The sequence below is a fragment of the Pholis gunnellus genome (genome assembly GCF_910591455.1).
Source record: "Pholis gunnellus genome assembly, chromosome: 17".
In the NCBI taxonomy this organism is placed as follows: Eukaryota; Metazoa; Chordata; class Actinopteri; order Perciformes; family Pholidae; genus Pholis; species Pholis gunnellus.
Genome location: NC_136544.1, coordinates 15,532,638 through 15,553,139, shown reverse-complemented (window position 1 = coordinate 15,553,139; position 20,502 = coordinate 15,532,638). Strand labels below are relative to the sequence as shown.

At 43.5% G+C, this 20,502-nt stretch overlaps 2 protein-coding genes across 2 annotated transcripts; one reads left to right on the top strand and one right to left on the bottom strand.

Annotated features, from left to right (window-relative positions):
- Nucleotides 1–2,537: 2,537 nt before the first annotated feature.
- jpt2 (Jupiter microtubule associated homolog 2) lies at nucleotides 2,538–6,319 on the bottom strand. Its single transcript, XM_079177116.1, has 5 exons — nucleotides 6,181–6,319; nucleotides 5,522–5,673; nucleotides 4,894–5,039; nucleotides 4,302–4,341; nucleotides 2,538–3,992 (listed from the first exon to the last, which is right to left on the bottom strand). The coding sequence occupies exons 1-5, from the start codon at nucleotides 6,234–6,236 to the stop codon at nucleotides 3,727–3,729; spliced, it is 660 nt and encodes a 219-aa protein (XP_079033242.1). The 5' UTR covers nucleotides 6,237–6,319; the 3' UTR covers nucleotides 2,538–3,726.
- Nucleotides 6,320–8,659: 2,340 nt separating this feature from the next.
- cramp1 (cramped chromatin regulator homolog 1) lies at nucleotides 8,660–20,427 on the top strand. Its single transcript, XM_079177868.1, has 20 exons — nucleotides 8,660–8,739; nucleotides 9,122–9,498; nucleotides 10,774–10,976; nucleotides 11,079–11,232; nucleotides 11,703–11,786; nucleotides 11,967–12,015; nucleotides 12,343–12,428; nucleotides 12,904–13,027; nucleotides 13,557–13,638; nucleotides 13,962–14,900; nucleotides 15,049–15,226; nucleotides 15,325–15,497; nucleotides 15,601–15,675; nucleotides 15,837–15,918; nucleotides 16,138–16,248; nucleotides 16,878–17,035; nucleotides 17,399–17,585; nucleotides 17,725–17,892; nucleotides 18,244–18,389; nucleotides 18,639–20,427. The coding sequence occupies exons 1-20, from the start codon at nucleotides 8,690–8,692 to the stop codon at nucleotides 18,750–18,752; spliced, it is 3,540 nt and encodes a 1,179-aa protein (XP_079033994.1). The 5' UTR covers nucleotides 8,660–8,689; the 3' UTR covers nucleotides 18,753–20,427.
- The last annotated feature ends 75 nt before the right edge of the window (nucleotides 20,428–20,502 follow it).

The window sequence follows — 20,502 nt, the reverse complement described above, 5'->3', positions numbered from 1 at the left end:
TAACTATCTTTGTAGCAAACTTGACCAAAGTCTGCAGTAGGACAGTACCTGGTGCTAGAATTAAATAATAGTGACAATGCACTCTCCAATAAATCAAATAAAATGGTTCACAGTTCAGACAAACAAAAGCAATTATAAATGACTAGACCGCATGAAACATTACAGATATTTTAAAGTTAAATATGTGTATATTTTGTGGACCATTTTAAATATTATACTATACTTTTATTCTGTCAGTTGGGACACTAATTCCCACCTGAGAGAATAAAAGTACCTCCATTTAAATCATTTTTGTTTAGCTAACCACTCAAATTGTCTTAACACTCGCAATAAAATTGTATCTTCTTATAAATGTTAAAGTTGTTTGCCAACGCATTAGCTGCTCAGTTGGTGCCAGTGAAAGCTCATTCTACTTTCATCTGTACAGTCGATGCAGTTTTAAGCCTCGTCTGAAGGGGTCAGCATATAAGAACTAAGTATGATGCTGGTTTATACCACAGAGTCTTCTGAATGTTTTCCACCTGGATGTAATTTAAAATATGGTCAGTAAAGAAACTTACCTCCACACATTTCTTTCCATGACGGGACGATGTGTGGAGGGATTCAGCTTTCCACGCTGAGACTTTTATCGGCTTCTTGCTGAAAATGCACTTGACTCTGCAAAAGAGATCAACAGAGTTTCATAATGCTGCAGTGGACATTCACAATGAGCATAAAGATGGAGGAATGTCTCCAGTTAGCAATTGATATCAAATTTACTTTTTGTACACATTAAAACAAATTGTATGTTCAGATAAACCAAGAAACATTACTGGATGCATTGGAATAAATACACATACTAAACACACAAACATAATCACAAAATATCTGATAAAGATATGCTTCTGAAGATGTTCTTGTGTTATATTAATGAATTGCCTTTAAAAAAAACGTTACACTTCTTATAAAATGATTGCAAATGTTGACAGTTTTCCCCGGTAAAGGATTAATATCAACAGGTGAGATTTTATGCTCAACAAGACTACTGCCTGAATATAAGAGGGAATAAAGGTTACAGCCTCAAGAACTCAGATAGGACGAAAGAAAATCCTTCCAGACAATAACAAAAAGGGAAGGCGTGGAGAGCAAACATCTTTCACGTGAACTTTCTTTCAGGGAGACAAGCGAAGCTTGGACTATTGTTTGCTGTGAAGAGGACTAACAATGGAGACAAAGACTGGTCAATGAAGCGTAGAGACTGTAACTAAAGGGCCCACCGCTCCAAAGACAAAATTAATCTTAACCACCTCCATATTTAACAACTTATTTCTAACACACAACAAAATATAAACACTGTAAATACCTAGCAATACTCACATGTGGAACTTTTGAAATGACCACTCTGAAAGAAGGCAGTATTAATGCACAATATGTCAGAGAAACACCGAGGCTTCAGTTGTTCATATTTCACTCAGCAGGAGGCAGTGAAACACTGACAACATTTTCATTTCACAGCACTCATCAGTGTTCTTCAGAGGCTGACAGCAGAAGGTGGGTGGTCCTTTGAAGCCAACAAGTGGTTTGAGGTTTAGGCCAACTATAGAACCAAAAGTGGACAAAGCAGATGTAAACTCACATGAACCTGGTTTAGGTTGTGAAGCATAAACAATCTTCCAGTTTCCTAAACATGTAAAAATATTAGCTTGGTCTCTTTGAATCTCTTTATTTGGTTCTTGACTGAACAACCTTTTTAAACCATGTTCTTGCAATCCAACGTTACCAGAAGCAGAACAATTACAAACACTGAATACCGTATTAACATAGTTTTAACCACGATAAGATCTTTGACAGAATCTGGAGAGAAATTTAACTGACGGGATTTTTCAGCTCCTGTTTTCCTCCTGCCAGTGAGTCAACCTGTAGAGCTCTGCCTAACACACCCGTTAGTGTAGTATGGATCACTCCTCCCATGTTGTTATTGCATAAAATGCATCACATGCCACTCTGTGCTGTCATTAAGTCAACTGAGACTTAGGTTGTTTGTCCATCTCGCTCTCATTTCACACACAGTAATACCGGTTGAGGAAGTTATGCAATGGCCCCTGAAACAAGTTACAGAGAGGCTGCCTGTGAAAGAGGGTTTGTTACTCAAGACGAGGCTCATAGTGGTCCAAACAATCAGCCACAACTCATTCTTACCCACAATAGGATGCTGAGCACGGGATCATAATTTCAGGGCTGACTTCATGGATGAGTAACGAGCCCTTTTTTGGCATTGGGTTTGAACAATTTGTACTGCTGGCCTCTGGCTTTCATTTTGAAGGAACCGGTTGCTCAAGTAGATTCATTTTCTTTTAAGCTATAAAATCAATACTAGTGGTAGGCTGCCAGGTATCATACAAATAGGACACATGTCCATCTCAGTATCTCATGTGTAATATCTGTCTGCTCTTTTAGACGGTTGCTTAAAAGAAGAAAATTAAAAACAGAACGTGTATTTGTAATAATAATAATTTGCTATGTTTTCAGAAAGGAAACAAAATAAACAACCGTTAAATGCAAAACAACAGTTTTATTGCAATACACAGTTTTCTTCTGTTGCGCTCATTGCCTGCCAGGCACATCAACACTCAGAGGGGGGAGTAGGGCAGGCCGGCACCAGAATACCATTAATGTGCGTCATGAATTGGGTGAAACGGTTTTCATCAATGAGCCCACCTGGACTCAGGTAGGCCACGAGATTGTCCAGAGTTCACACGTCTTCAGCCGTTTTAATTTAAAACATAAACAGAGGCACAACAGGCGTGTTCTCAGATGAAGCAAAGCAAAGAAGAGAGCAGAGAAGTACCTGCGTAATACAGCCGCATACAATCAAAATGGAATTTTCTTTAAGGAAGCAGAAACATTTAGGAGTAAACAATTGCATCCATCTTTGCTTCATAGTCAATTTTTGGCATCGATCCTTGAACAGAGAACAAATTATTAATGTTGGACACATGTTGAAATGACGGGATGATTCGTGAGAAGAGAAGGCAGGTAAGATGAAAAGATGCCGAGCTGATATAAGGCTTCATTGGTTGTAGTCCAACACATGTATAATTTTATAAAACTGCAAAACAAAAGGTTTTATGTAGCAATCCAATAAAGATACAGCAACGCCTAAAAAGGTGGCACGAGTGGAACTCCCTGAAACATGTTGCATTGATGCATTTAGCCCCTCCAGATTGAACGGTCACATTAAGGTTTAAAACAAGCACCTTCGAATTCAACCAAATGCCTGCCTTGAATTTTTTAAACCAGGAGTTTCTTGAACCCAGGACTGTTTAAAGCTGATCATTGTACAAGCACGCCAACGATTGAACCGTTCTGGAAACGCAAAAAACATTTTCAAATTGACAAACTGTGTCTTAACCCAAACTACATTTACAAACACAGAAACAGTGAAAGAGTAACCGCTATATTGTGATTGAACAGTGTCACAGTTACAGCGATTAGCTAATAGCTAGCCTGTTGGTTGATTGATTGGTGATTGCAGGTTTCATTGAAGAAGAATTAGACAAAGACAAGAAATAGGGCTGAAAGTGCAAGAAGTTGAGGACAACATATTTGAAAAGGACTCTGGTGAGAAGAACAAAGATTCCTGCTCCGTGTTTGAATGTACAGGTGTTGGAATAAGAGAAGACTGACAGGGGAGCAGACACAGAGAGCATGGACACGAACAGGGAGGAGATGTGTGTGTTTAGCTGATCAGTAGAATACCACACTAGACTTCCCTCCGGGGGGGTTGAGGACCCTGTTGTGAGAGCGAGGCTTGGGTCCCAGATGAGGCTCGTGGTTCTTCCCCTCACCAGTCGGGCCCGTCTCCTCAGGAGGTGAGGAAGGGGAAGATGAAGATGGGGGCTCAGGCTTAGGAGGGGCCGCGACCACAGCAGGCTCCTCCTTGGCTGGCATGGGAGCTGGTGGGGGGGCCACTTCCTCCTTCACCTCAGGCTGGCTGACCGGGGCTTCTGGTGCTGATATAGGGAAAAAAAAAGTGTCTTACAGGAATATCCTAAAAGTATAAACACCTATTTCCACTTGGAATATATAATAGAAACCCCATCTTTACTGAGTCACAGTTGAGATCTCAATGGAATGAGACTTACTGAAAGTTATTACCAAAGGGTGCAAAACTCAAAATATACATTTTATTAGTCTTAATTATAATCCCTGTGATCAACATAACAAAACCATTTGACACGTTCAAAGTTACAATGAGTGGGATGACTCAGTATAAAACTAATCTCCCAAAAACGGTAGACAGTTTCCTTTATGTAACTCACCAGGTGATGATTTGGTTTCGGGTCCCACATTTATATTGTCCTGAAAAAGAAACAGAGATAAGAGTATTCTCACTGTGTGATCACCTAAAATGACTTTATAACAACAGGCTCTCTTCTTTATGTTACTTGAATAAACCTAAAGTACTGTCGCAAAACAGTGCAACTTCAAATTAATGTCTCGTGAAAAGAAGATTAATGTCAACACGACTTGTAGCTGGTTAAATAAACAGCCTCAACATGTTTACAGAAAACTGGTGATTTTATTGATTTCTTAAGAAGTGGCTGTTTGGAATTTATTTGAGTCACTGCTGAGATTGTTACAATAGACTCAGCAGTCTAACAGTACTGTGGTTAAACAAACACTGTTGACCCGTAGGGAGGACTGATTGATACACTCGTGTGTGTGTGTGTGCGACACAGTCGTACGTTCAAGTCTTACAGGATAAAATTAGTTATACAAGCAGACTTTTGGACCTTAACTGCACAAGAGGTGGGGGGGGAATATTCCTTTTTAAAAAGTAGTGAAAAGCAATCAAATAAAAAGAATCAAACCTCAGTCAGAGAGAGTATAACATCTGGGTGCATGGCCTACCTTTGGCTTATTTGGGTGGCTTTGGTTTCGGCTCTGGGAAGGTTCTGCAGCACCGAATATGTCGCTGGTTGTTCCACCGGGAGGTTTGTGTCTCTGCTGCCGAGCTGGAGGTTCAGGATCCCCGAATATTCCGCTACTCTTTCCACCTACATAAAGTATCACCAGTATGTGTTATGTTTTTGCAGCAGTGACAGCGTCGTAATTGCACACTCGTCTCTGTAACATTTAATTTTGGTCGACTAGTGAACTGCCCTGCCCACAGATTTATGACGCCATTTATATATTTTGACATCTAAATTGAGCTTATTTATGACCAGTCACCCTTCAACATCAAAACATATTCATAAGAACATTATGGTGTGAGCTACTGTACACATATTACAGTGGGATGCTAACACCACAGTGAAAAATAAACAGATAATGCAGTCAGGGTGACTCAGCAGTCTGGACTGAAAACATTCTCGACTTTACCAGATACTCCACAGCATCTGGAGGTGGATTACTTTCCGGCACAGAGAACAGTCAAAGTGTTTATACTGAATTATCACATCATAGTAACACTTCTCACACCCTGGATATTGATAGAGGGCATGACTGCTCAGCCTCTGTACATCCATCCTGGTCTGACCTGGAGGATTGGAGCGCCTGGGTACGCTCTGGGACTCCTCTGGTGGAGCGAACAGTTTAGAGGCCATCTTATTGGGTCTTCTTGATGCTCCACAGTCCTCTTCATAGCCACCAAACAAGTTGCTGGAGCCACCTCCAGGAGGCTGCAACACCCTGCAGGGGATGAAGTACAGCACCACTTTTAATAGGATCCTATCCAATGTATTCATCACAGTCTCATTTAAATCAATTACCCCTGCAGCAAGTGTGACCTGGCAAAGACAGACTTCATGATGATTTAACGTTTTACTCAACACCCGTCAGAGGATGTGGATCCCCCGAGAAACATTATGCTACTTTTGTACTACGTTGGCGAGTACAAAGGAGGGCAGTCTTTCACACTTCCGCAGCAGACAACGCCTGGTCGGTCAGTTAGCTTAAAAGCTCATTCTTGACTCTTTAAGTTTGCTAACGCGAGACAACTCAAACCAAGCTAGGTCAAGCTGAGCTCACTTATCACATAGCCCATTGCTAGTGTTAGGAAAGATAGTTAGTGAAGGTAGTAGGAAATGAAGTTATGGTACAAAGGGCTCCTGTCACATAACGTCAACCAACATCGAGATAAGACGTTGACGGCCATTTCTCTCAGAGATAACCAAGCTACACGGAAGTATTCTTTACCTGGAGCTTGGTTTAGTTCCAGTGTCCAACCCTTGAAACATGTTCGTCGAAGTCATAATTGTTTTTTGTTTCCGAAGACAACTTCGTCAGTTTGCCAACTGGACGACCAGCAAGTTCCGCTGTCTGCGCGTGCCCAAAACTCCTGGTGAAGAATTTCAGATCCTCCCAACTGTGACACGGAGGAATATAACTGGTGCACTGCCAATCTGCCGAGTAATGCGGGGTGCGCTCGTTTCTGGTCACCTGGTGCCCCTCCGGGACAGTTTGATCAAGGAATCCATTGGGTTTGAAGTCTTTTGAGACAAAACTGTTGTTTGATTGCAATATTAATGAGGCCGTTGTATTTGTGTTGCATCTGTTAAACATGTATATAAAAATAAAAATAAAAACTCCACCCTGCTGGTCTTTCACAGAGCCCAAATCCGTGCACTGTTTATGACACTTGTTTTGTGGCACCGGTGCGCCTGGTCTGAACAAAGGGAATGTGGGATGAGTCTGAGATATTAACTAAAAATACGTGCAGATGCTATTGAATTAAAATCCCTTTTGTACCACATGTTGTGTGCTTATTAGCCGACACGGTTTTATATCAGTGTTTCGTTTCCAGCCCTAAATATCAGATTCTGATTCCGTTTAGCCGGGTCCTTTTCGGCGTACGCCAGGATCGAATTCAAGCACATCCTCTCTGTTTCGCCTGTTGATTTGATCGTCAAAATGCCAATCTCTGTCTGGGCGGGACCTCTTTTTAAAGCGCCAAAAACCTACATTGTGGTGATCAAATGTTGTTGAAATAACGTTTTATTACGAGCAAAAATGTTAGATTATTGAGGAGTCAAACTGGCTTTGAATTAAAAAAAAACTTATTGGGAAACGTATACGGCATGACAGGAAAAGAAAAGCAATTGGTCCAACGGCATAGTTTCTCTCACTAACAATTGGCGGAGCCGTCTGTCAATCAAATTCTAACGGTCGTCCTCGTGTATTCCTGACCAATCAGAGGATTTGTTTTCGAGTTGTAATGGGCGTGTCTAAACGCGTGCACAATCGAACTGCAGGAACTGTCACCGGTAACAAGCAACAAGCTGGACGGATGCCGTCAGCTAGCAATGCTAGTCCGTGTCTCGATTATTAATACCACCAACAGGCTTCAACCTCAGGTAATTCTTAAACTTTGATTTGTGTTATCCATTTAACAAACTGTTTAAAGCTCAGCGTAGAACAATCATTATGTTACAATCAGTTTTTGGCACGTTGTGGCTTGTTTGACTGCCGTAGCGTTAGCTAACCAACAACAGCATGCTAGGTACCACGTTCTATGTGGAGCTATTGCGTGTATTTAATACAGCTTATTACAACGAAGTTAACGATAACTATTAGTATAAATAACTTATCTATTATGTACTATCATCAAATCGCACTCTTAGAGAGTTGTCACCCTTCTAGTGTAAAAGCAGAGACAGTGGTTGGACAAACGGAACTATAATCACTAGTCTGCTCATACTATTAAGTTGTAAGGTCAATATTTAACTCTGTGAAATCAGTGTGATGCTGTTAGATTATACTGAAGCAACATCAAAACAATAATTTAAAGATTATGCGTGTTGTTTAAATTATAGCTACATTCATCTATTGACATTACAACAACTTTGACGTTGTAAGATTCCAAGGAGCGAAAGTAAACTTGAACAAATTTGACTAGTTTCAGAGTAGTTCAGAGTTCTCACTGCTGTTAGATCAGTTATACATTGTGGCTGTTGGAATATGAGATTGTGCATTAAGATGACTAAAAACAGGAGTTTAAAGTCTGTGTGGGAATGCAGAAAGGGGGACGTCCCTCATACTCAAACTGCTCATCTACACTTGATATTTATTTGTGTGGCTCTATCTGGCTGTCATCCCTCTGTGCTGTCACACTCCTGATTATTCAGTAATAAATGGATGAGTAGATAATAATCGAGAAAACACAATGCTGTCATGTTTACACATTAGAACAGTTTTATAAATGTAAAGGTGTTGATGTGCACCGGGCCACTTAACGCCTGGTCCAGACACAATGATTAGTATGTGTATGAGAAGATAGTAATGCAAGCAACTAGAGCATCGTCACAAAGCCGTATAATTGCAGGATGTATATGAAATACATTGTTTTGCAGACATAATTTCTGCATGCGATGGTGACGTAGTGACAAACAAAGTCCACTTGCGCACAGGTTAATACAACTATCTGTGCTTATCAATTCAGATGAGCTCCACTGACACGTGCTACGGTGAAGTCTTCTTCAGTGCATGCAGTAAATACAGCTGATGTGTCAGTGTTTGTATAGTTTGAATTTCTTTTTTTGCAAAAATAAGCATTGTGTAAATGTTGCTGATAGAAAACAGTTGAACTGCGCAGAGAGTTCAGCTCCAGTCGAAGCTGGAGCGAGAAGAGGGCAGAAAGCGGAGAGATCGCTCTCGGTTTTATTATGCTCCATTTGAACAGTATTTGCCAATCTAACCGGTCGGACTCATGGTGAAAAGGAAGAAGGCGTCGCCTACTAGCGAAGAGCACGAGAATGGGTAAAAATATGTTTAGAATAAACACTTTATTTAGAGGTCGAATGCAGCGACGGGCTTCGTCGTCGTTTCTGCAGGGCGCTAAACTGAAAAGCGCTCGCATTTGAATTTAGTTGAAATTCAACCGAGAATATTGGGCATTTGAGTCGAAAGACACTCGGTAAAACACCGCCGCCAGTTACTAAACTGTTTTGGTTGTTGAATGTAATTTATCTGAAGACGTTTAATGCATATATTTGGTGTTGTTTTGTCGGGACTGGAGAGGGGATTTGAAACAAACAGCGGCGGCCATGTTGAGAGACAGTGAACGTCGTCTCTAGAAGTTAATTTCACACACCGCTTTGCCCCTAATGTGACAAATGTTCCTTAATATGTCTGTTGGCAGCATGACACTGGGCTCCAGGGAGGGGATCGGTGTCGATGGGAGGACGAATCCGTCCACAAAGCCCGAAGGTTGCGACGAGGAGGAGAGCGGAGAGCAGGCGAGCGAGGAGCGCAGTACAAAGGGAGACGACGGAGTGGAAATTCTTAATCCATCAACCACGGCTCTCAGCCCCGGTTCGGCTCCGGTTCTACCCGCCTCTCCGCAGAACCAAAGCGGACTTGGCTCAACCCAGCATGCCCAGACCTCGGCGGAGCCCGCCCCTCCGTGTCACGACCAGCATCATTTTCTCCGATCGAGCGTCCGACCTCCGAGCAAGCGGATCCGGAAGGATTCAATCGGCTCGACCATCAATGGACACGGCGGGGCAAAATCGAAAGGTACTGGATGTTACCAGCGCAGAGAAAAGTGTGCTGAGGTGGGATCAGCAGGGGGTCTGCCCTCAGTTGTCACTGTGGTTCCACTTTGTTTGTCAGTGATGGCTAAACTGATGCTGGCTTTGTTGTTCTCCCTCCGGGACACCGGGTCCTACTCCGGGACCAAACCAAGTTGCAAAACCATCCTGTGAACAATTTCTGTGAAACATCACAGACTCACACAGACCACAACTTACATTTTCAATTCGGTTTCAGTTAGTGTTTCTTGGAAACTTGCCGTTAAGGGTTTAAAAACACTGTTTTGAGTGTGGTGAGTGTAGATAAAATAAATCAGTGTGTCTGCATGGGAATGAGAGCAGCATCGTTATAGATGGTTGCTTGCACTTTTACTTTATTTTTAATATTTTCAGCAGACTGAGCTTATAGCCTTCAACTATTTAACTGATCCAACCAGGAGGTAAATTAGCATTTTTGAAACATTTTCTTATTTAAGGATTTAGTTTTTCACTTCCAGATTTTGTGAGGAATTATCACTGACTGGTTTCAGAGTGTATGATTATTCTGCTCTGTTGTGTCTGTTAAAATTGTCATTCAAAATGAGTGTGACTCTGATCAGACAGAACGTTTACAGTGTAGTGATGAGTTGGTCTGCTCTGACAGGTATGACTCGTGCATTTCTGTTATTGTTGTTAGAAAGAGACTGATTATTTCATCATATTTAGATTGTCCAGGTGTTGACCAAGGAAGCCCTACTTATTTTTGATATGTTGCTATATTGGTGCACATCTATTTTCAGAGAGACACATCTAGGTCAGTGCCTATGACCCACAGAGATTTGTAAATTAACACCCATTTGTGCTGAAAATCTAAAGCAAATCAGCCTCTGTGGTTGTGTTAATGCGTCTGGCATTGTACTCTGTGCTGGGGTAAACTCAGCCATCGGGGCTCATCGGGAGTTGGTTTTGGACCCGTGTACTGTAGACCTGGCCGTAGGGACTGATTGCTTTTCCTGCCTCCTTGCCAGAGCTGAACCACAGAAGGATCAGCTCAGCAGGTTTGTGCAGTGTAGTTGCAGTGGGTGGCTTTGTGCGCATGCATTTTAAAATCTCCCAAAAAAACCACAAACTACTATTTTTTTCTTTCCGTGCCATACAAAACAACCCATGCGGTGAACCAAATCATTTGTCTCAAATCTTACATCTTTGAGTCTCGTACTGAAGTTGTATTTTTTTCTCTGAATGTTTCGTGACTGATGGCTCCTGTGTCTGTGTAACACAGGGGCAGAGAACGGCTCTTCCTCCCAGGGGACAGTGGGACAGTCGGGGCCAGTGGCCGGCTCCACAGGGGGAGTGTCGAAGGCTTCTAAGGGCCAGGGGTCTGCTGAGAAGGAGGAGCAAGCTGGTAACCAGAAGAGGGCCCGTCGGCAGTGGGAGTCGTGGAGCACAGAGGACAAAAACAGCTTTTTTGAGGGCCTCTACGAGGTAAAGGGCACAACCAAATAGATTGTCACGTGGCACAACTTTTAACTATACGTGTTGCAGTTTATTTTTGACATCTTGAACTCTAACTACTCTGGTCTCCAGCATGGGAAGGATTTTGAGGCCATCCACAACAACATCGCAATGAAGTACAAGAAAAGAGGCAAGCCAGCCAACATGGTGAAGAACAAGGAGCAGGTTCGCCACTTCTACTACCGGACCTGGCACAAGATCTCCAAACACATCGACTTTGCTAATGGTGAGCTGCCGTTTATCTTTGTCAGTCTCCCTGAGTCTCAGGGAAGAACAGATTTTATTTGTAAGGGTTGGAGCTCCGCATAACATATTGTTTTACAATAATAACGTAACACTTATAACGTCTCATCTTGACCCACTTATCCTGTTATGTCCATTACAAATGTAACATGGCAGTCGTATGTGTCCGGGGGTTGAAAAGAGATGTTTATATGATTCACTCTGTATGTCATTTCTTCCTGGTCCATGTGTTTTTTTTAACAATTCCAACACTGATGTTGAAACAGCATTTTGTTAGGTCAGTAAGCTTTGTCCCAAAACGCATGTTAAAAAATTCTCCAGATGAGCTTGAGCTGCTCTCCTCTTCAGAAAGCCCTCCGTGTCACGGTCGCGTTATCTCTGTGTAGCATGCACATTCCTCCTGAATTCTTGTTTACGGCACCGATGTGACTTGTGCCACCTTTTTCTCCTCAGTGTACTCCAGAGTGCTGAAGAAATCCTCTCAAGAACTGTACGGCCTCATCTGCTACGCCGAGCTCCGCAAAAAAGTTGGCGGTTGTAAGTGAAGGCTGCGTTTGAATGCATGACTTTTTAAAGTTGTTTTGTGTGCGAGTGTTATTCTGCTGTGGTAGTTTGGGGCACAAGGGATGTGATGAAACACTGCACCCTCCCAGTCATGGGGGACAGCTGCTCCTGAGGGATGATGTCGTAAACAGCTCTGTGCTTTGTCTTTGACAGTAATGGACGATAAGAACGTGTCAAAGCTGAACGAACTAATCCAACAAGGGTAAGTCTGGAGGAACATTAAAAAAGAAAATTGCACTGCCTACTCACACGGTTTTCAGTTTTTACGTTTAATAACACAGGTTTTTGATTTCAAGTTCTACATCACAACACAGATACGCTTTCACCGTCCGTATGAGGACATGATGACATAAGTCAGAGAAACTTACATCAGCAGCAGGAACACTTATAATTAAATATGACCTACTGCGCGGCTACGGCAAAAGTTCGTGTACAATTGTAAAGCTCATTCTGTGACGTGTGATGTGATTCCCCCAAAAAGTTTTCCTAAACATTAAAGCGTTCGCTGCTGTTCTGTGTGTTCGACCAGGGCCACCACGGTGCGCTCCAAAGGGAGGAACCTGAGAATCAAAGCCCCGATGTGCCGAGCGCTGAAGAAACTCTGTGACCCAGATGGTGAGCGGGTGATTCACAGGCACACACGGAGTACATACGCACGAAGTAAACAAACATCATCGCTGTAAATACAAGCCACGGTGATGGCGAGGCACAGGGTTCGTGGGGGCGGGGTTTTGGCAATAACAATGGCAGCATGTGGGCTAGCGGTGTTTCCATGGAAACACTGTGGGAGAGAAAGTGAGGAGGAGGAGGAAGATGATGATGATGGAGATGACGGGTCTGACCGACTGGCTTCTGCCCCTCTGTTCAAAAACAGCCACTCACTCAACTCAGTTGCGCTGTCAGCTGTATTGTACTGTTCATGTAGTACGCTAGTGTCTCTTTAGGTTCAGTACATTGATGTTATTTCTGCTCCGTGTTATAACTTCATACTTTCTCACGCTGTCTCTTGCTCTTTAAAAACACCGTTTCTCCCGTGAGATCTTTGTTGGTGTTTCTCATTCAGTCTCATTGTGTCTTCGCGTCCTTTCAGGAGTGAGTGACGAGGAGGACCAGAAGCCAGTGCGTCTACCCCTGAAGGTGGCAGTGGAGCTCCAACCTCGCAGTAACCACTCCTGGGCCCGCGTTCAGAGTCTGGCCCACAACCCTCGCCTCAGGTCAGGCCTGTTAACTGGTGTCTGAGTCTATTACCAACAAAAGCAATCGATTTGTTCATAATTTACTCCAAAGCAGAACTTGTAATTCATTTTCAGCCCCGGATTAGGAATCCGTTTGCTTTTGTTAAGTCTTTGTTTTCAGGATCAATTTTCAAAAACAGCACCGCTCAATGAATGCCAGTTTTTAGATGTTGCCGTTAGCATTAATGCGTCATCAAGCAGTTGCGTGTTTGATGCATGTTGGCAACTGAAGCACGACAACAAGATTAAAACATAAGAATGATAAAAATAAATCTTCTCTTTGCTTTGGAAAATAGTCATCATAAATCCTGAGTATATTGTATAGTATGTTTTAAATTTCCCGGATCAAGTGAATCTATATTCTCCTTTTTGTATTAATTTAGTGTGGGACCTCAAAGTGCTTTATGTGTTGGCAACTAAATCACCCAGCCCGGTGCGGTTCTGCACCATGTTACCACAGCAGCTTGTAAATCAACACTTATCTCTTGCTGTGTCTTTTCCATAACAGGATGGTGGTGGAGCTCCACAGGAAAGTCTCCAGCCTGATTGATTATCTGAAACAGAAGTGGGCGTACCAGGACCAGCGGATTGTATCCTTTTAAAACATCATATGAGTCTTAGAACAGTATTGATTGCATTGCAGTTTAGAAAAATGTACGAGAGAGCAAATCTGCGATACAAGCTTGACATTTAACAGTGGAGCAGAGCGCTTGAGATAATGTTCTTATCCCATCATTAACTGATGAAATGGATTGTGTTTAAGACGAGCTGCTACCATACAGTACATCATCTTTATTATCTTTGGGATGTGATGTGGAGCGGTGGTATTCCACTTCAGCAGTAGATATCTGTGAACTGTAAACATGCCTCTTTCTGTCATTCATGTGTGAGACCTTGACACCCGACGCTTCAGCTGAAGAGCCTCATGGAGCGGGAGGCTCTGGAGGTCGGCCCATCCAGCACAGCCTCTCCCAGCAAATCCCAGCAGGACGATCTCTTTCTTTACCCCGCTGAGAGCAGCACTTTGACCACACTGCCTGGCGTGGCACGTGTCGTGCACTCCAAGGCCTCCTGCACTGTACACTGGCTGGAAAGTGGCAAGAACCGGCCTAATGCCAAGGAGTTGCCCGCTGCTCAGATTCTGGGTATTCACACGGCTCCACCACTTCGGACTGGCACTAAATCTGGACGGGGAGGCGGCGCCGCCGGTGCTTCAGTGACTGTATTGTGTGATAGTCGACGAACTGAGCCTCTTAACCCTGAGCCTTCACTAGACTGCTCCACAAAGCTAGAGGAGAAGAGACCTCAGCCTGTTTCTGTCCCCGCTTCCTCTCAGCAGACTGTGGCTCTTAGGGAAGAGGGAACTGGGATAGGACCCTCTGAAGGGGGGAAGATCTCTACTGGTGTGAAGGCCAGTAGTGGTTTAGCAGTGACCAAAAGCATTGAGAAGTTGTGTAGTGTTACAGAAAGCTCATCCGAGCCGTGCAATGAGGAGCAGAACACCAGCACCTCCTCCCCAGAGGCCCACCAGACTCCGCCAGCCAAACCTCCAGTCACTGGCTCCGAGGAGGGAATGTCGCAGGGCTCTGCACCGGCAGCCAAGGAACGGGCTGTCGAGCAGATCAGAGGGGAGGGCTGGAGCGCGCGGGACGCCGAGAACGTCACCCTGGCTGAGCTCTACCTGATGTTCGGGAAGCCCGGCAAGCTGCAGCTGGAGTATGAGTGGCAGCCCATTGCGGTTCCTTTCAACAACCAAGAAAACGGACAAGCCCAGCTCAAGCCCATCAGGACACAACACGTTCTGCGCTGCCTGCTCAAGCTGGTTTCCACTGAGGTCAATCCTAAACCTTTGGTAGGGATTAACTGTTACTTCTTGCTAATGTTTCGGGTGGCCAGATATCCTTTTTATCCTGTATAAAAAAAAACAACAACATTTGAATGTCACGATTATTTGTGAAGATTTGTTGCAGGAGGTGTCTATAATGTATCTTCTCCTCCAGGCTCCAGAGCTGTGCTCCACTGCTCCATCCCCACACAAGACACATCAAGAGGAGCAAAACCAGGCCCTTACACCTCCAGGCAAGGGCCCCATAGCAGGTGTCCGCAGCCCCAGCTGTGGCCGGCAGCAGACCTCTGTCCGAGGGGCCCGGCTACACCTGCCAACTGCCGGAGTCTCAGGTATTCAAAAATGAACGCAAAGAATCCCTGGATGCTGTTCAATGGTTTTCTTCATTATCCTCACATGACATCTCTAACTTGTTCCTTCCCCTCTCAAGGTGGACGTAACCTCCCCCGCTCTCTGCTGGGGTCGACAGCGGGCAGCGACGCAGAAAGCGGTGTGTTTGCGGTTCCCACCACGCTGCCCCCCAACAGCTCGCGGCACAACAGAATGTTTTCCCCCAACAAGGAAGCAGAGCTAGCCCTCAAACAGCAGCTCGACTCTATCAGTGTAAGGCTGGGCAATGCAGTATTTTTTACACCAATTGTTCGACTAAATAGGTACATCGTCCACATGCACAAATGTTAATGTGCTCTGTTTTTTGTTTTTCCAGATGCAGTCAGATCTTTTCCTTTCAAGACAGAGAAAACCTCGAAACAGACAACTCCGGAAACCACTTGTAGTTCAGGTAAGAGAAGAACAGAAAGGTGTCTTACTTTATCTATGCTGTTGCATCGCAACAACGTCTCGAACTTATAGTGTTGTGGAATTGGTTGACTATTTGTACTGTAAATGTCTTTTTAGTGCTTCTCTGTGCATTTCGTTCAGTTGCTTCTGTCTCATCCACAGCGAACACTTCTACCGCGAACGACAGGAGACACTCCTCAGCATGTCTGCTCCTTCTCCATCCTCTCCAACTCCTCTGCCACAGGTAATCCTCACACATCCTGATGCTGCAGTACACGTTATTGTCATGTTTCAATTATTATACATTTCCCTACAGTGTAGCATAAAACTGTCAGACGTGTGTTCTTGACAGTAGGTTCTTGAAAGTCCAACATACTCTTTGTACATTACTAAATGTCATTTCTCGTTTTCAACAACCATTCTGCTAATCTCCCGCTCTCTCACTTCCTGTTTCTTCCCTCAGGAACTGGATCTTTCCGGCCAATCCACACTCGCCTGGCTCCTTCCTCCCGCCCCCTCCTGTCCAAAGCTTCCCCTTCAGCGTCCAGCTCTGCAGCCGCCAGCCAGCTCTCCAGTATGTTCTGTTTTCATTATTTCATCTATTTTAACTAAATTCTAGATGCAGTATAATTTATGTTGTATTAGTTTAAACTCTTCTTGTCCTCCTATGACATGGCTCCTTCACTTAATGTGCTCAACAAAACAACAAGACTACTAAAACATTAATCTATGCAAAGAGAGTTGCACATTTTTTGACCTCCACATTGTGAGTCAGTTGGATTATTTACAGTTTGGATACTTTTGTTCTGCCTAGTTAAGGTCTTCATATAATATTCTAGATATAGTCTTTCCTTTTGTAGGATTAAGTTACTTTTGTGTAAAACGCTGTGAATTCTCTGGATTTTTATACAAAATTGAGTTCCAGTTTCAAATGAAATGATGAAAACGATTTAGTACTTAACTCCCACATGATCTCTGACAGTCGATGTGGTTTGAACAAATACTCCTTTTGTGCCGGAGTAAAAAGACAAAAAGAACATTCTTCCAGCTCCTCACTATTCTCTCATGCTTTCCCTTTTTTATATTCACATTGTTGCTGAGTTTACTGGGTTTTTATTTTGGTGCATCCCCACATGCTCAGTTGCTGTTGATACTTGTCAGGTACAGTGCTGGTGTGTTTTTAAAGTGTTACTTCTCTTTCAGGTGCCATTGGCCTGGCTGCTAAGTCTGCAGGTATCATCCCGGGCAGTCCCTGTCGGGAGCTGAATTCTCCCGCTGTTGAGAACGGCTCCCTGCTCCACGCCGCTCCCGCTGTCGATGCTGAACCAGACGCTCGACTCCTCCAGCACAATGTCCCAGAGGTCAGCAGCACACACTTGCATATACAAACTGGGAGCTTTGCCTCACTTGGTATCTACACACAGATAAGTACTTTATAACTACTTTACTGTGAGGGTGAAGAAGGACTTCATTGACGAAGGCCATAAAATAGTATTGCCTGTGTGTGCAGGCCCTGTTCACAGGTAGAGGTACAAGAATACGATGATTGCTGACTGCAGTTATTAGTGCAACAGACAAATAAGATACTGATATTGAGTCGGGACCCAGGCTTGGTCCTAGCTAGCAGGGTAGAAAACACATGCATGTTGCTCTGAAAACTCATCTTTTGAGGAAATAAGACCTCAAGCAGCCCCAATAAGTGTTCAACTTGTTCCTTTTTACAGAATGGTCACCCTCCACCGTCTCCTGGACTGACTGGTGGCGGCAACTCTCTCCTCTCTCTGCCCAGCGTGGCCTCACTCCTGGACATCTCTCTCCCTGGCCCCCCCGAAGAGGCTCTAGCCCCCGGAGAAACCCAGACTCACATCAGTGACTCCATCATCGAGCTCGCCATCAACTCTGGCCACTATGGTGCGTGCCAGTTTCTATCCTATATGCCAACATTACATTAGTTTGCATTTATGTTGACATGCAACCAACTAGCTCAGTTCTGAGAGGCTTATTGAGTGAGTGTGTGTGATCTAATGGCGGTTTGCCTGTTATGCTGCAGGCGAGGAGGCCGCTCTCTCTCCAGCCAAGCTGAGCAACAACGACGGCTCCAAACTGTTGGCCTCGTCTCCCTCGGTCAGCCCGTCCAGAGGCTGGATCCCGTCGCCCAGCCACGACCCCCAGTGGTACCCCAGCGACTCATCTGACTCCACACTGGGAACCCTCCTCTGTGAGTCTTTTTCTCTCCTCAATAATTAAATACAAGCACATACTACTACGGATCTTCTTTGTAGCTCTACTGAACACTACTCTGTGTTTCCTAACCAAAGAGCTGATACTAGAAATGAAAGTTAAAGCTTTAGAGGGACACACACACTTAGCTTTAATGTCAGACAGATTCACTAAGGAACAAATAAAGTAACACATTTTAATCCTAGTAAACCTTCACACTTGTATTCTCTTATTAATGCACATGAACACCGACACACCTGTGGACTTCCTCTTGCAGCGATGTCCCGTAAAGAGGACTTTGTTTCCACTCTGTCCCTTTTTATTCACGGTCCGTCTCTTTTCCCTCCAGCCAGCATGGTCTCTCCTGATAAGGGCAAGCGGACCACCCTAACCCCCTCCGGCCCCTCCAGCGGCACAGCTTTGCTTGGTCCCAGTCTCCTGGACTGCAACTCCCATGATTCCTTTCAGTCCCGTGGCCTTACTGATGTGGCAGAGGTACGTTCTCAGAATTGAGTCGTTTACAAAATAGCAAATTTGCTATTCTTTTTCAGTTGAACACTTTGCCAGTCTAAAAATGTGCTTCCTTGTAAATAGTTCGACCTTTTTGGAAAATAATTCTTTTATTCCAGACGTCCCTGGAGGGGAAAGAAAAGTGGATTTGAATCTCTTTTCATTTGTCTTAGCTGCTGCTCAGGCTGTTGTCATTACTGTTGTACATTGAAAGCTCTTTGGTTGTGCCCGCAGATGGACTCTCAGCTTGCTTGTATGATGAGCGAGAGCAGCGTGGACTACATTGCTCGCTTCAACGACCTGGCTCAGGAGCTGGCTGTGACCGAGCCCTCCATCCCACCACCCTGAGGTGGAGAGGACCCACGGCCATCTGGAGGACATGAGTTTGTCTCCTCGCCGTCCCCTCTACTTTGGAGAAAAGACGCCCTTCCCCCTCCCCGTTTGTAAAAGTGCAATAATAACAGTGAACCGTGACCTTTGTTCAAAGCGAGTTGGAAACTTGTTGGTTTCACTGAACTGTTCTTTAAATTGAAACGCCCTTTAAAAACAAACACTTTAGAAAAACAAATGCGTTTACAAAACACAACCTCATGTACAGGAAAATACTATGCCATATTTGAACAATAATATTTTGACTGATCTTGTATGTCTCTTCCTGCTCTTTGTGTGTTTTTGTCCGTCTTCTATTCTCTCAGATTAAACGAGCGTAGTGTGTCTCAGTGTAGTTCAGATCCCGACTGCTGGAGGTTTAGAAGGTAATGGCGGTGAGAAGGGCTTGAATGTTTCTATTCCGTTGTTATTGTGGCCTCAGTTGGAAAAGTAGAGTACAACACAGCGGGTAAAGTAGAAACTACTGCCCTCCTTTTCACATCCTTTTGATCAGTTCAGGTTTTATTGGATGCATTTTAGGAACGTAGCCTGCCGCGCGTGTTTGGAATCAGGTCTGTCATTTCTCACGCTCAAATGTTACATGCAAAATGGCAGCTTTTCTTGGTGGACTTTACTACTTCTCTCGAAATCACATTGGAGTTCAATGCAGATTATCATTTTTTTTTTTTTAATGTATGTTGAGATAATAATAGCGATGCAATGCTCTTAAAAGGTTGGTTTGTTGTTGCGTAAGAACAGGTCGACATTTCATTTTGGTATTTTTAATAACCTCGTCATAGTTTGGAGTATTTTTACTTTAGCTCTCTTGCTGGTATCAAAGAAGCGAGTTGAGCGTTTAAACCCGTAACACCAGAATGTGACCAACCTCATTTTTATTGACTGGGAACCATTGAAAGTTCCCAGTAGTGTTGCACTCCGTTTCAACTCCACAAGAGCGAGCAGTCACAAGTATGGAATGATATTAAACACTAAAGCCATAGGTTTCAGCTTTTTTTTAAGTAGTGATCTTTAACCAGTAGTAAAACCTGATTTGTTCAAAACCAGATCCTAACGAAACACTCTCCATGTGGCGAGGTTAGAGGTAAATGGATGCTTTTAAGTGCTTTCCCCGTGCAATGTACCGTTCACAGCAAACGCACACCAACCACATACTTATTGCATCCAGATTGTTTCTGAATTTTTAATCAACCAGCATCATCAATATGCAGTATTGTGAACATCTTGTCTCGACAACATGTTTAACTTCATCTGAGTGTAAATTGTAGGAGAGCTCTTGTTATCATTCCACAAATGGGATTTTAAATGTTTGTCTCCGAGCACCTTGAGGGCTTTGACTCTACAAAGTAAAAGCTCCCGTGATGTTTCTTCATTAGTGAAAAGGCTTCATCTTCACACACTAGATACAATGAAGATGACTCTTAATGAGGAATGAACAGCAGGTTTGTCTTTGAATCTGCCATGTTTTTTTTTAATCTTTGCTGAAGGATTTATTTGTACAAATGTCAATTAACTTCACTGCGCTTTTGTAACATAACGTAAATTGTTATTTGGATTATTTATTTTTAACATTTCAGAATTTTTTTTTGTCTAACTTAATATTAAGAAAGTGAAATTTAAAGTTTTCAGTTTGTAAAATGTGTTTTTATTCTGTGTATAAAGATAGTTATAAAAACCTGCTTGTTTTATTCATTGTGTGTACTTTGTGCTA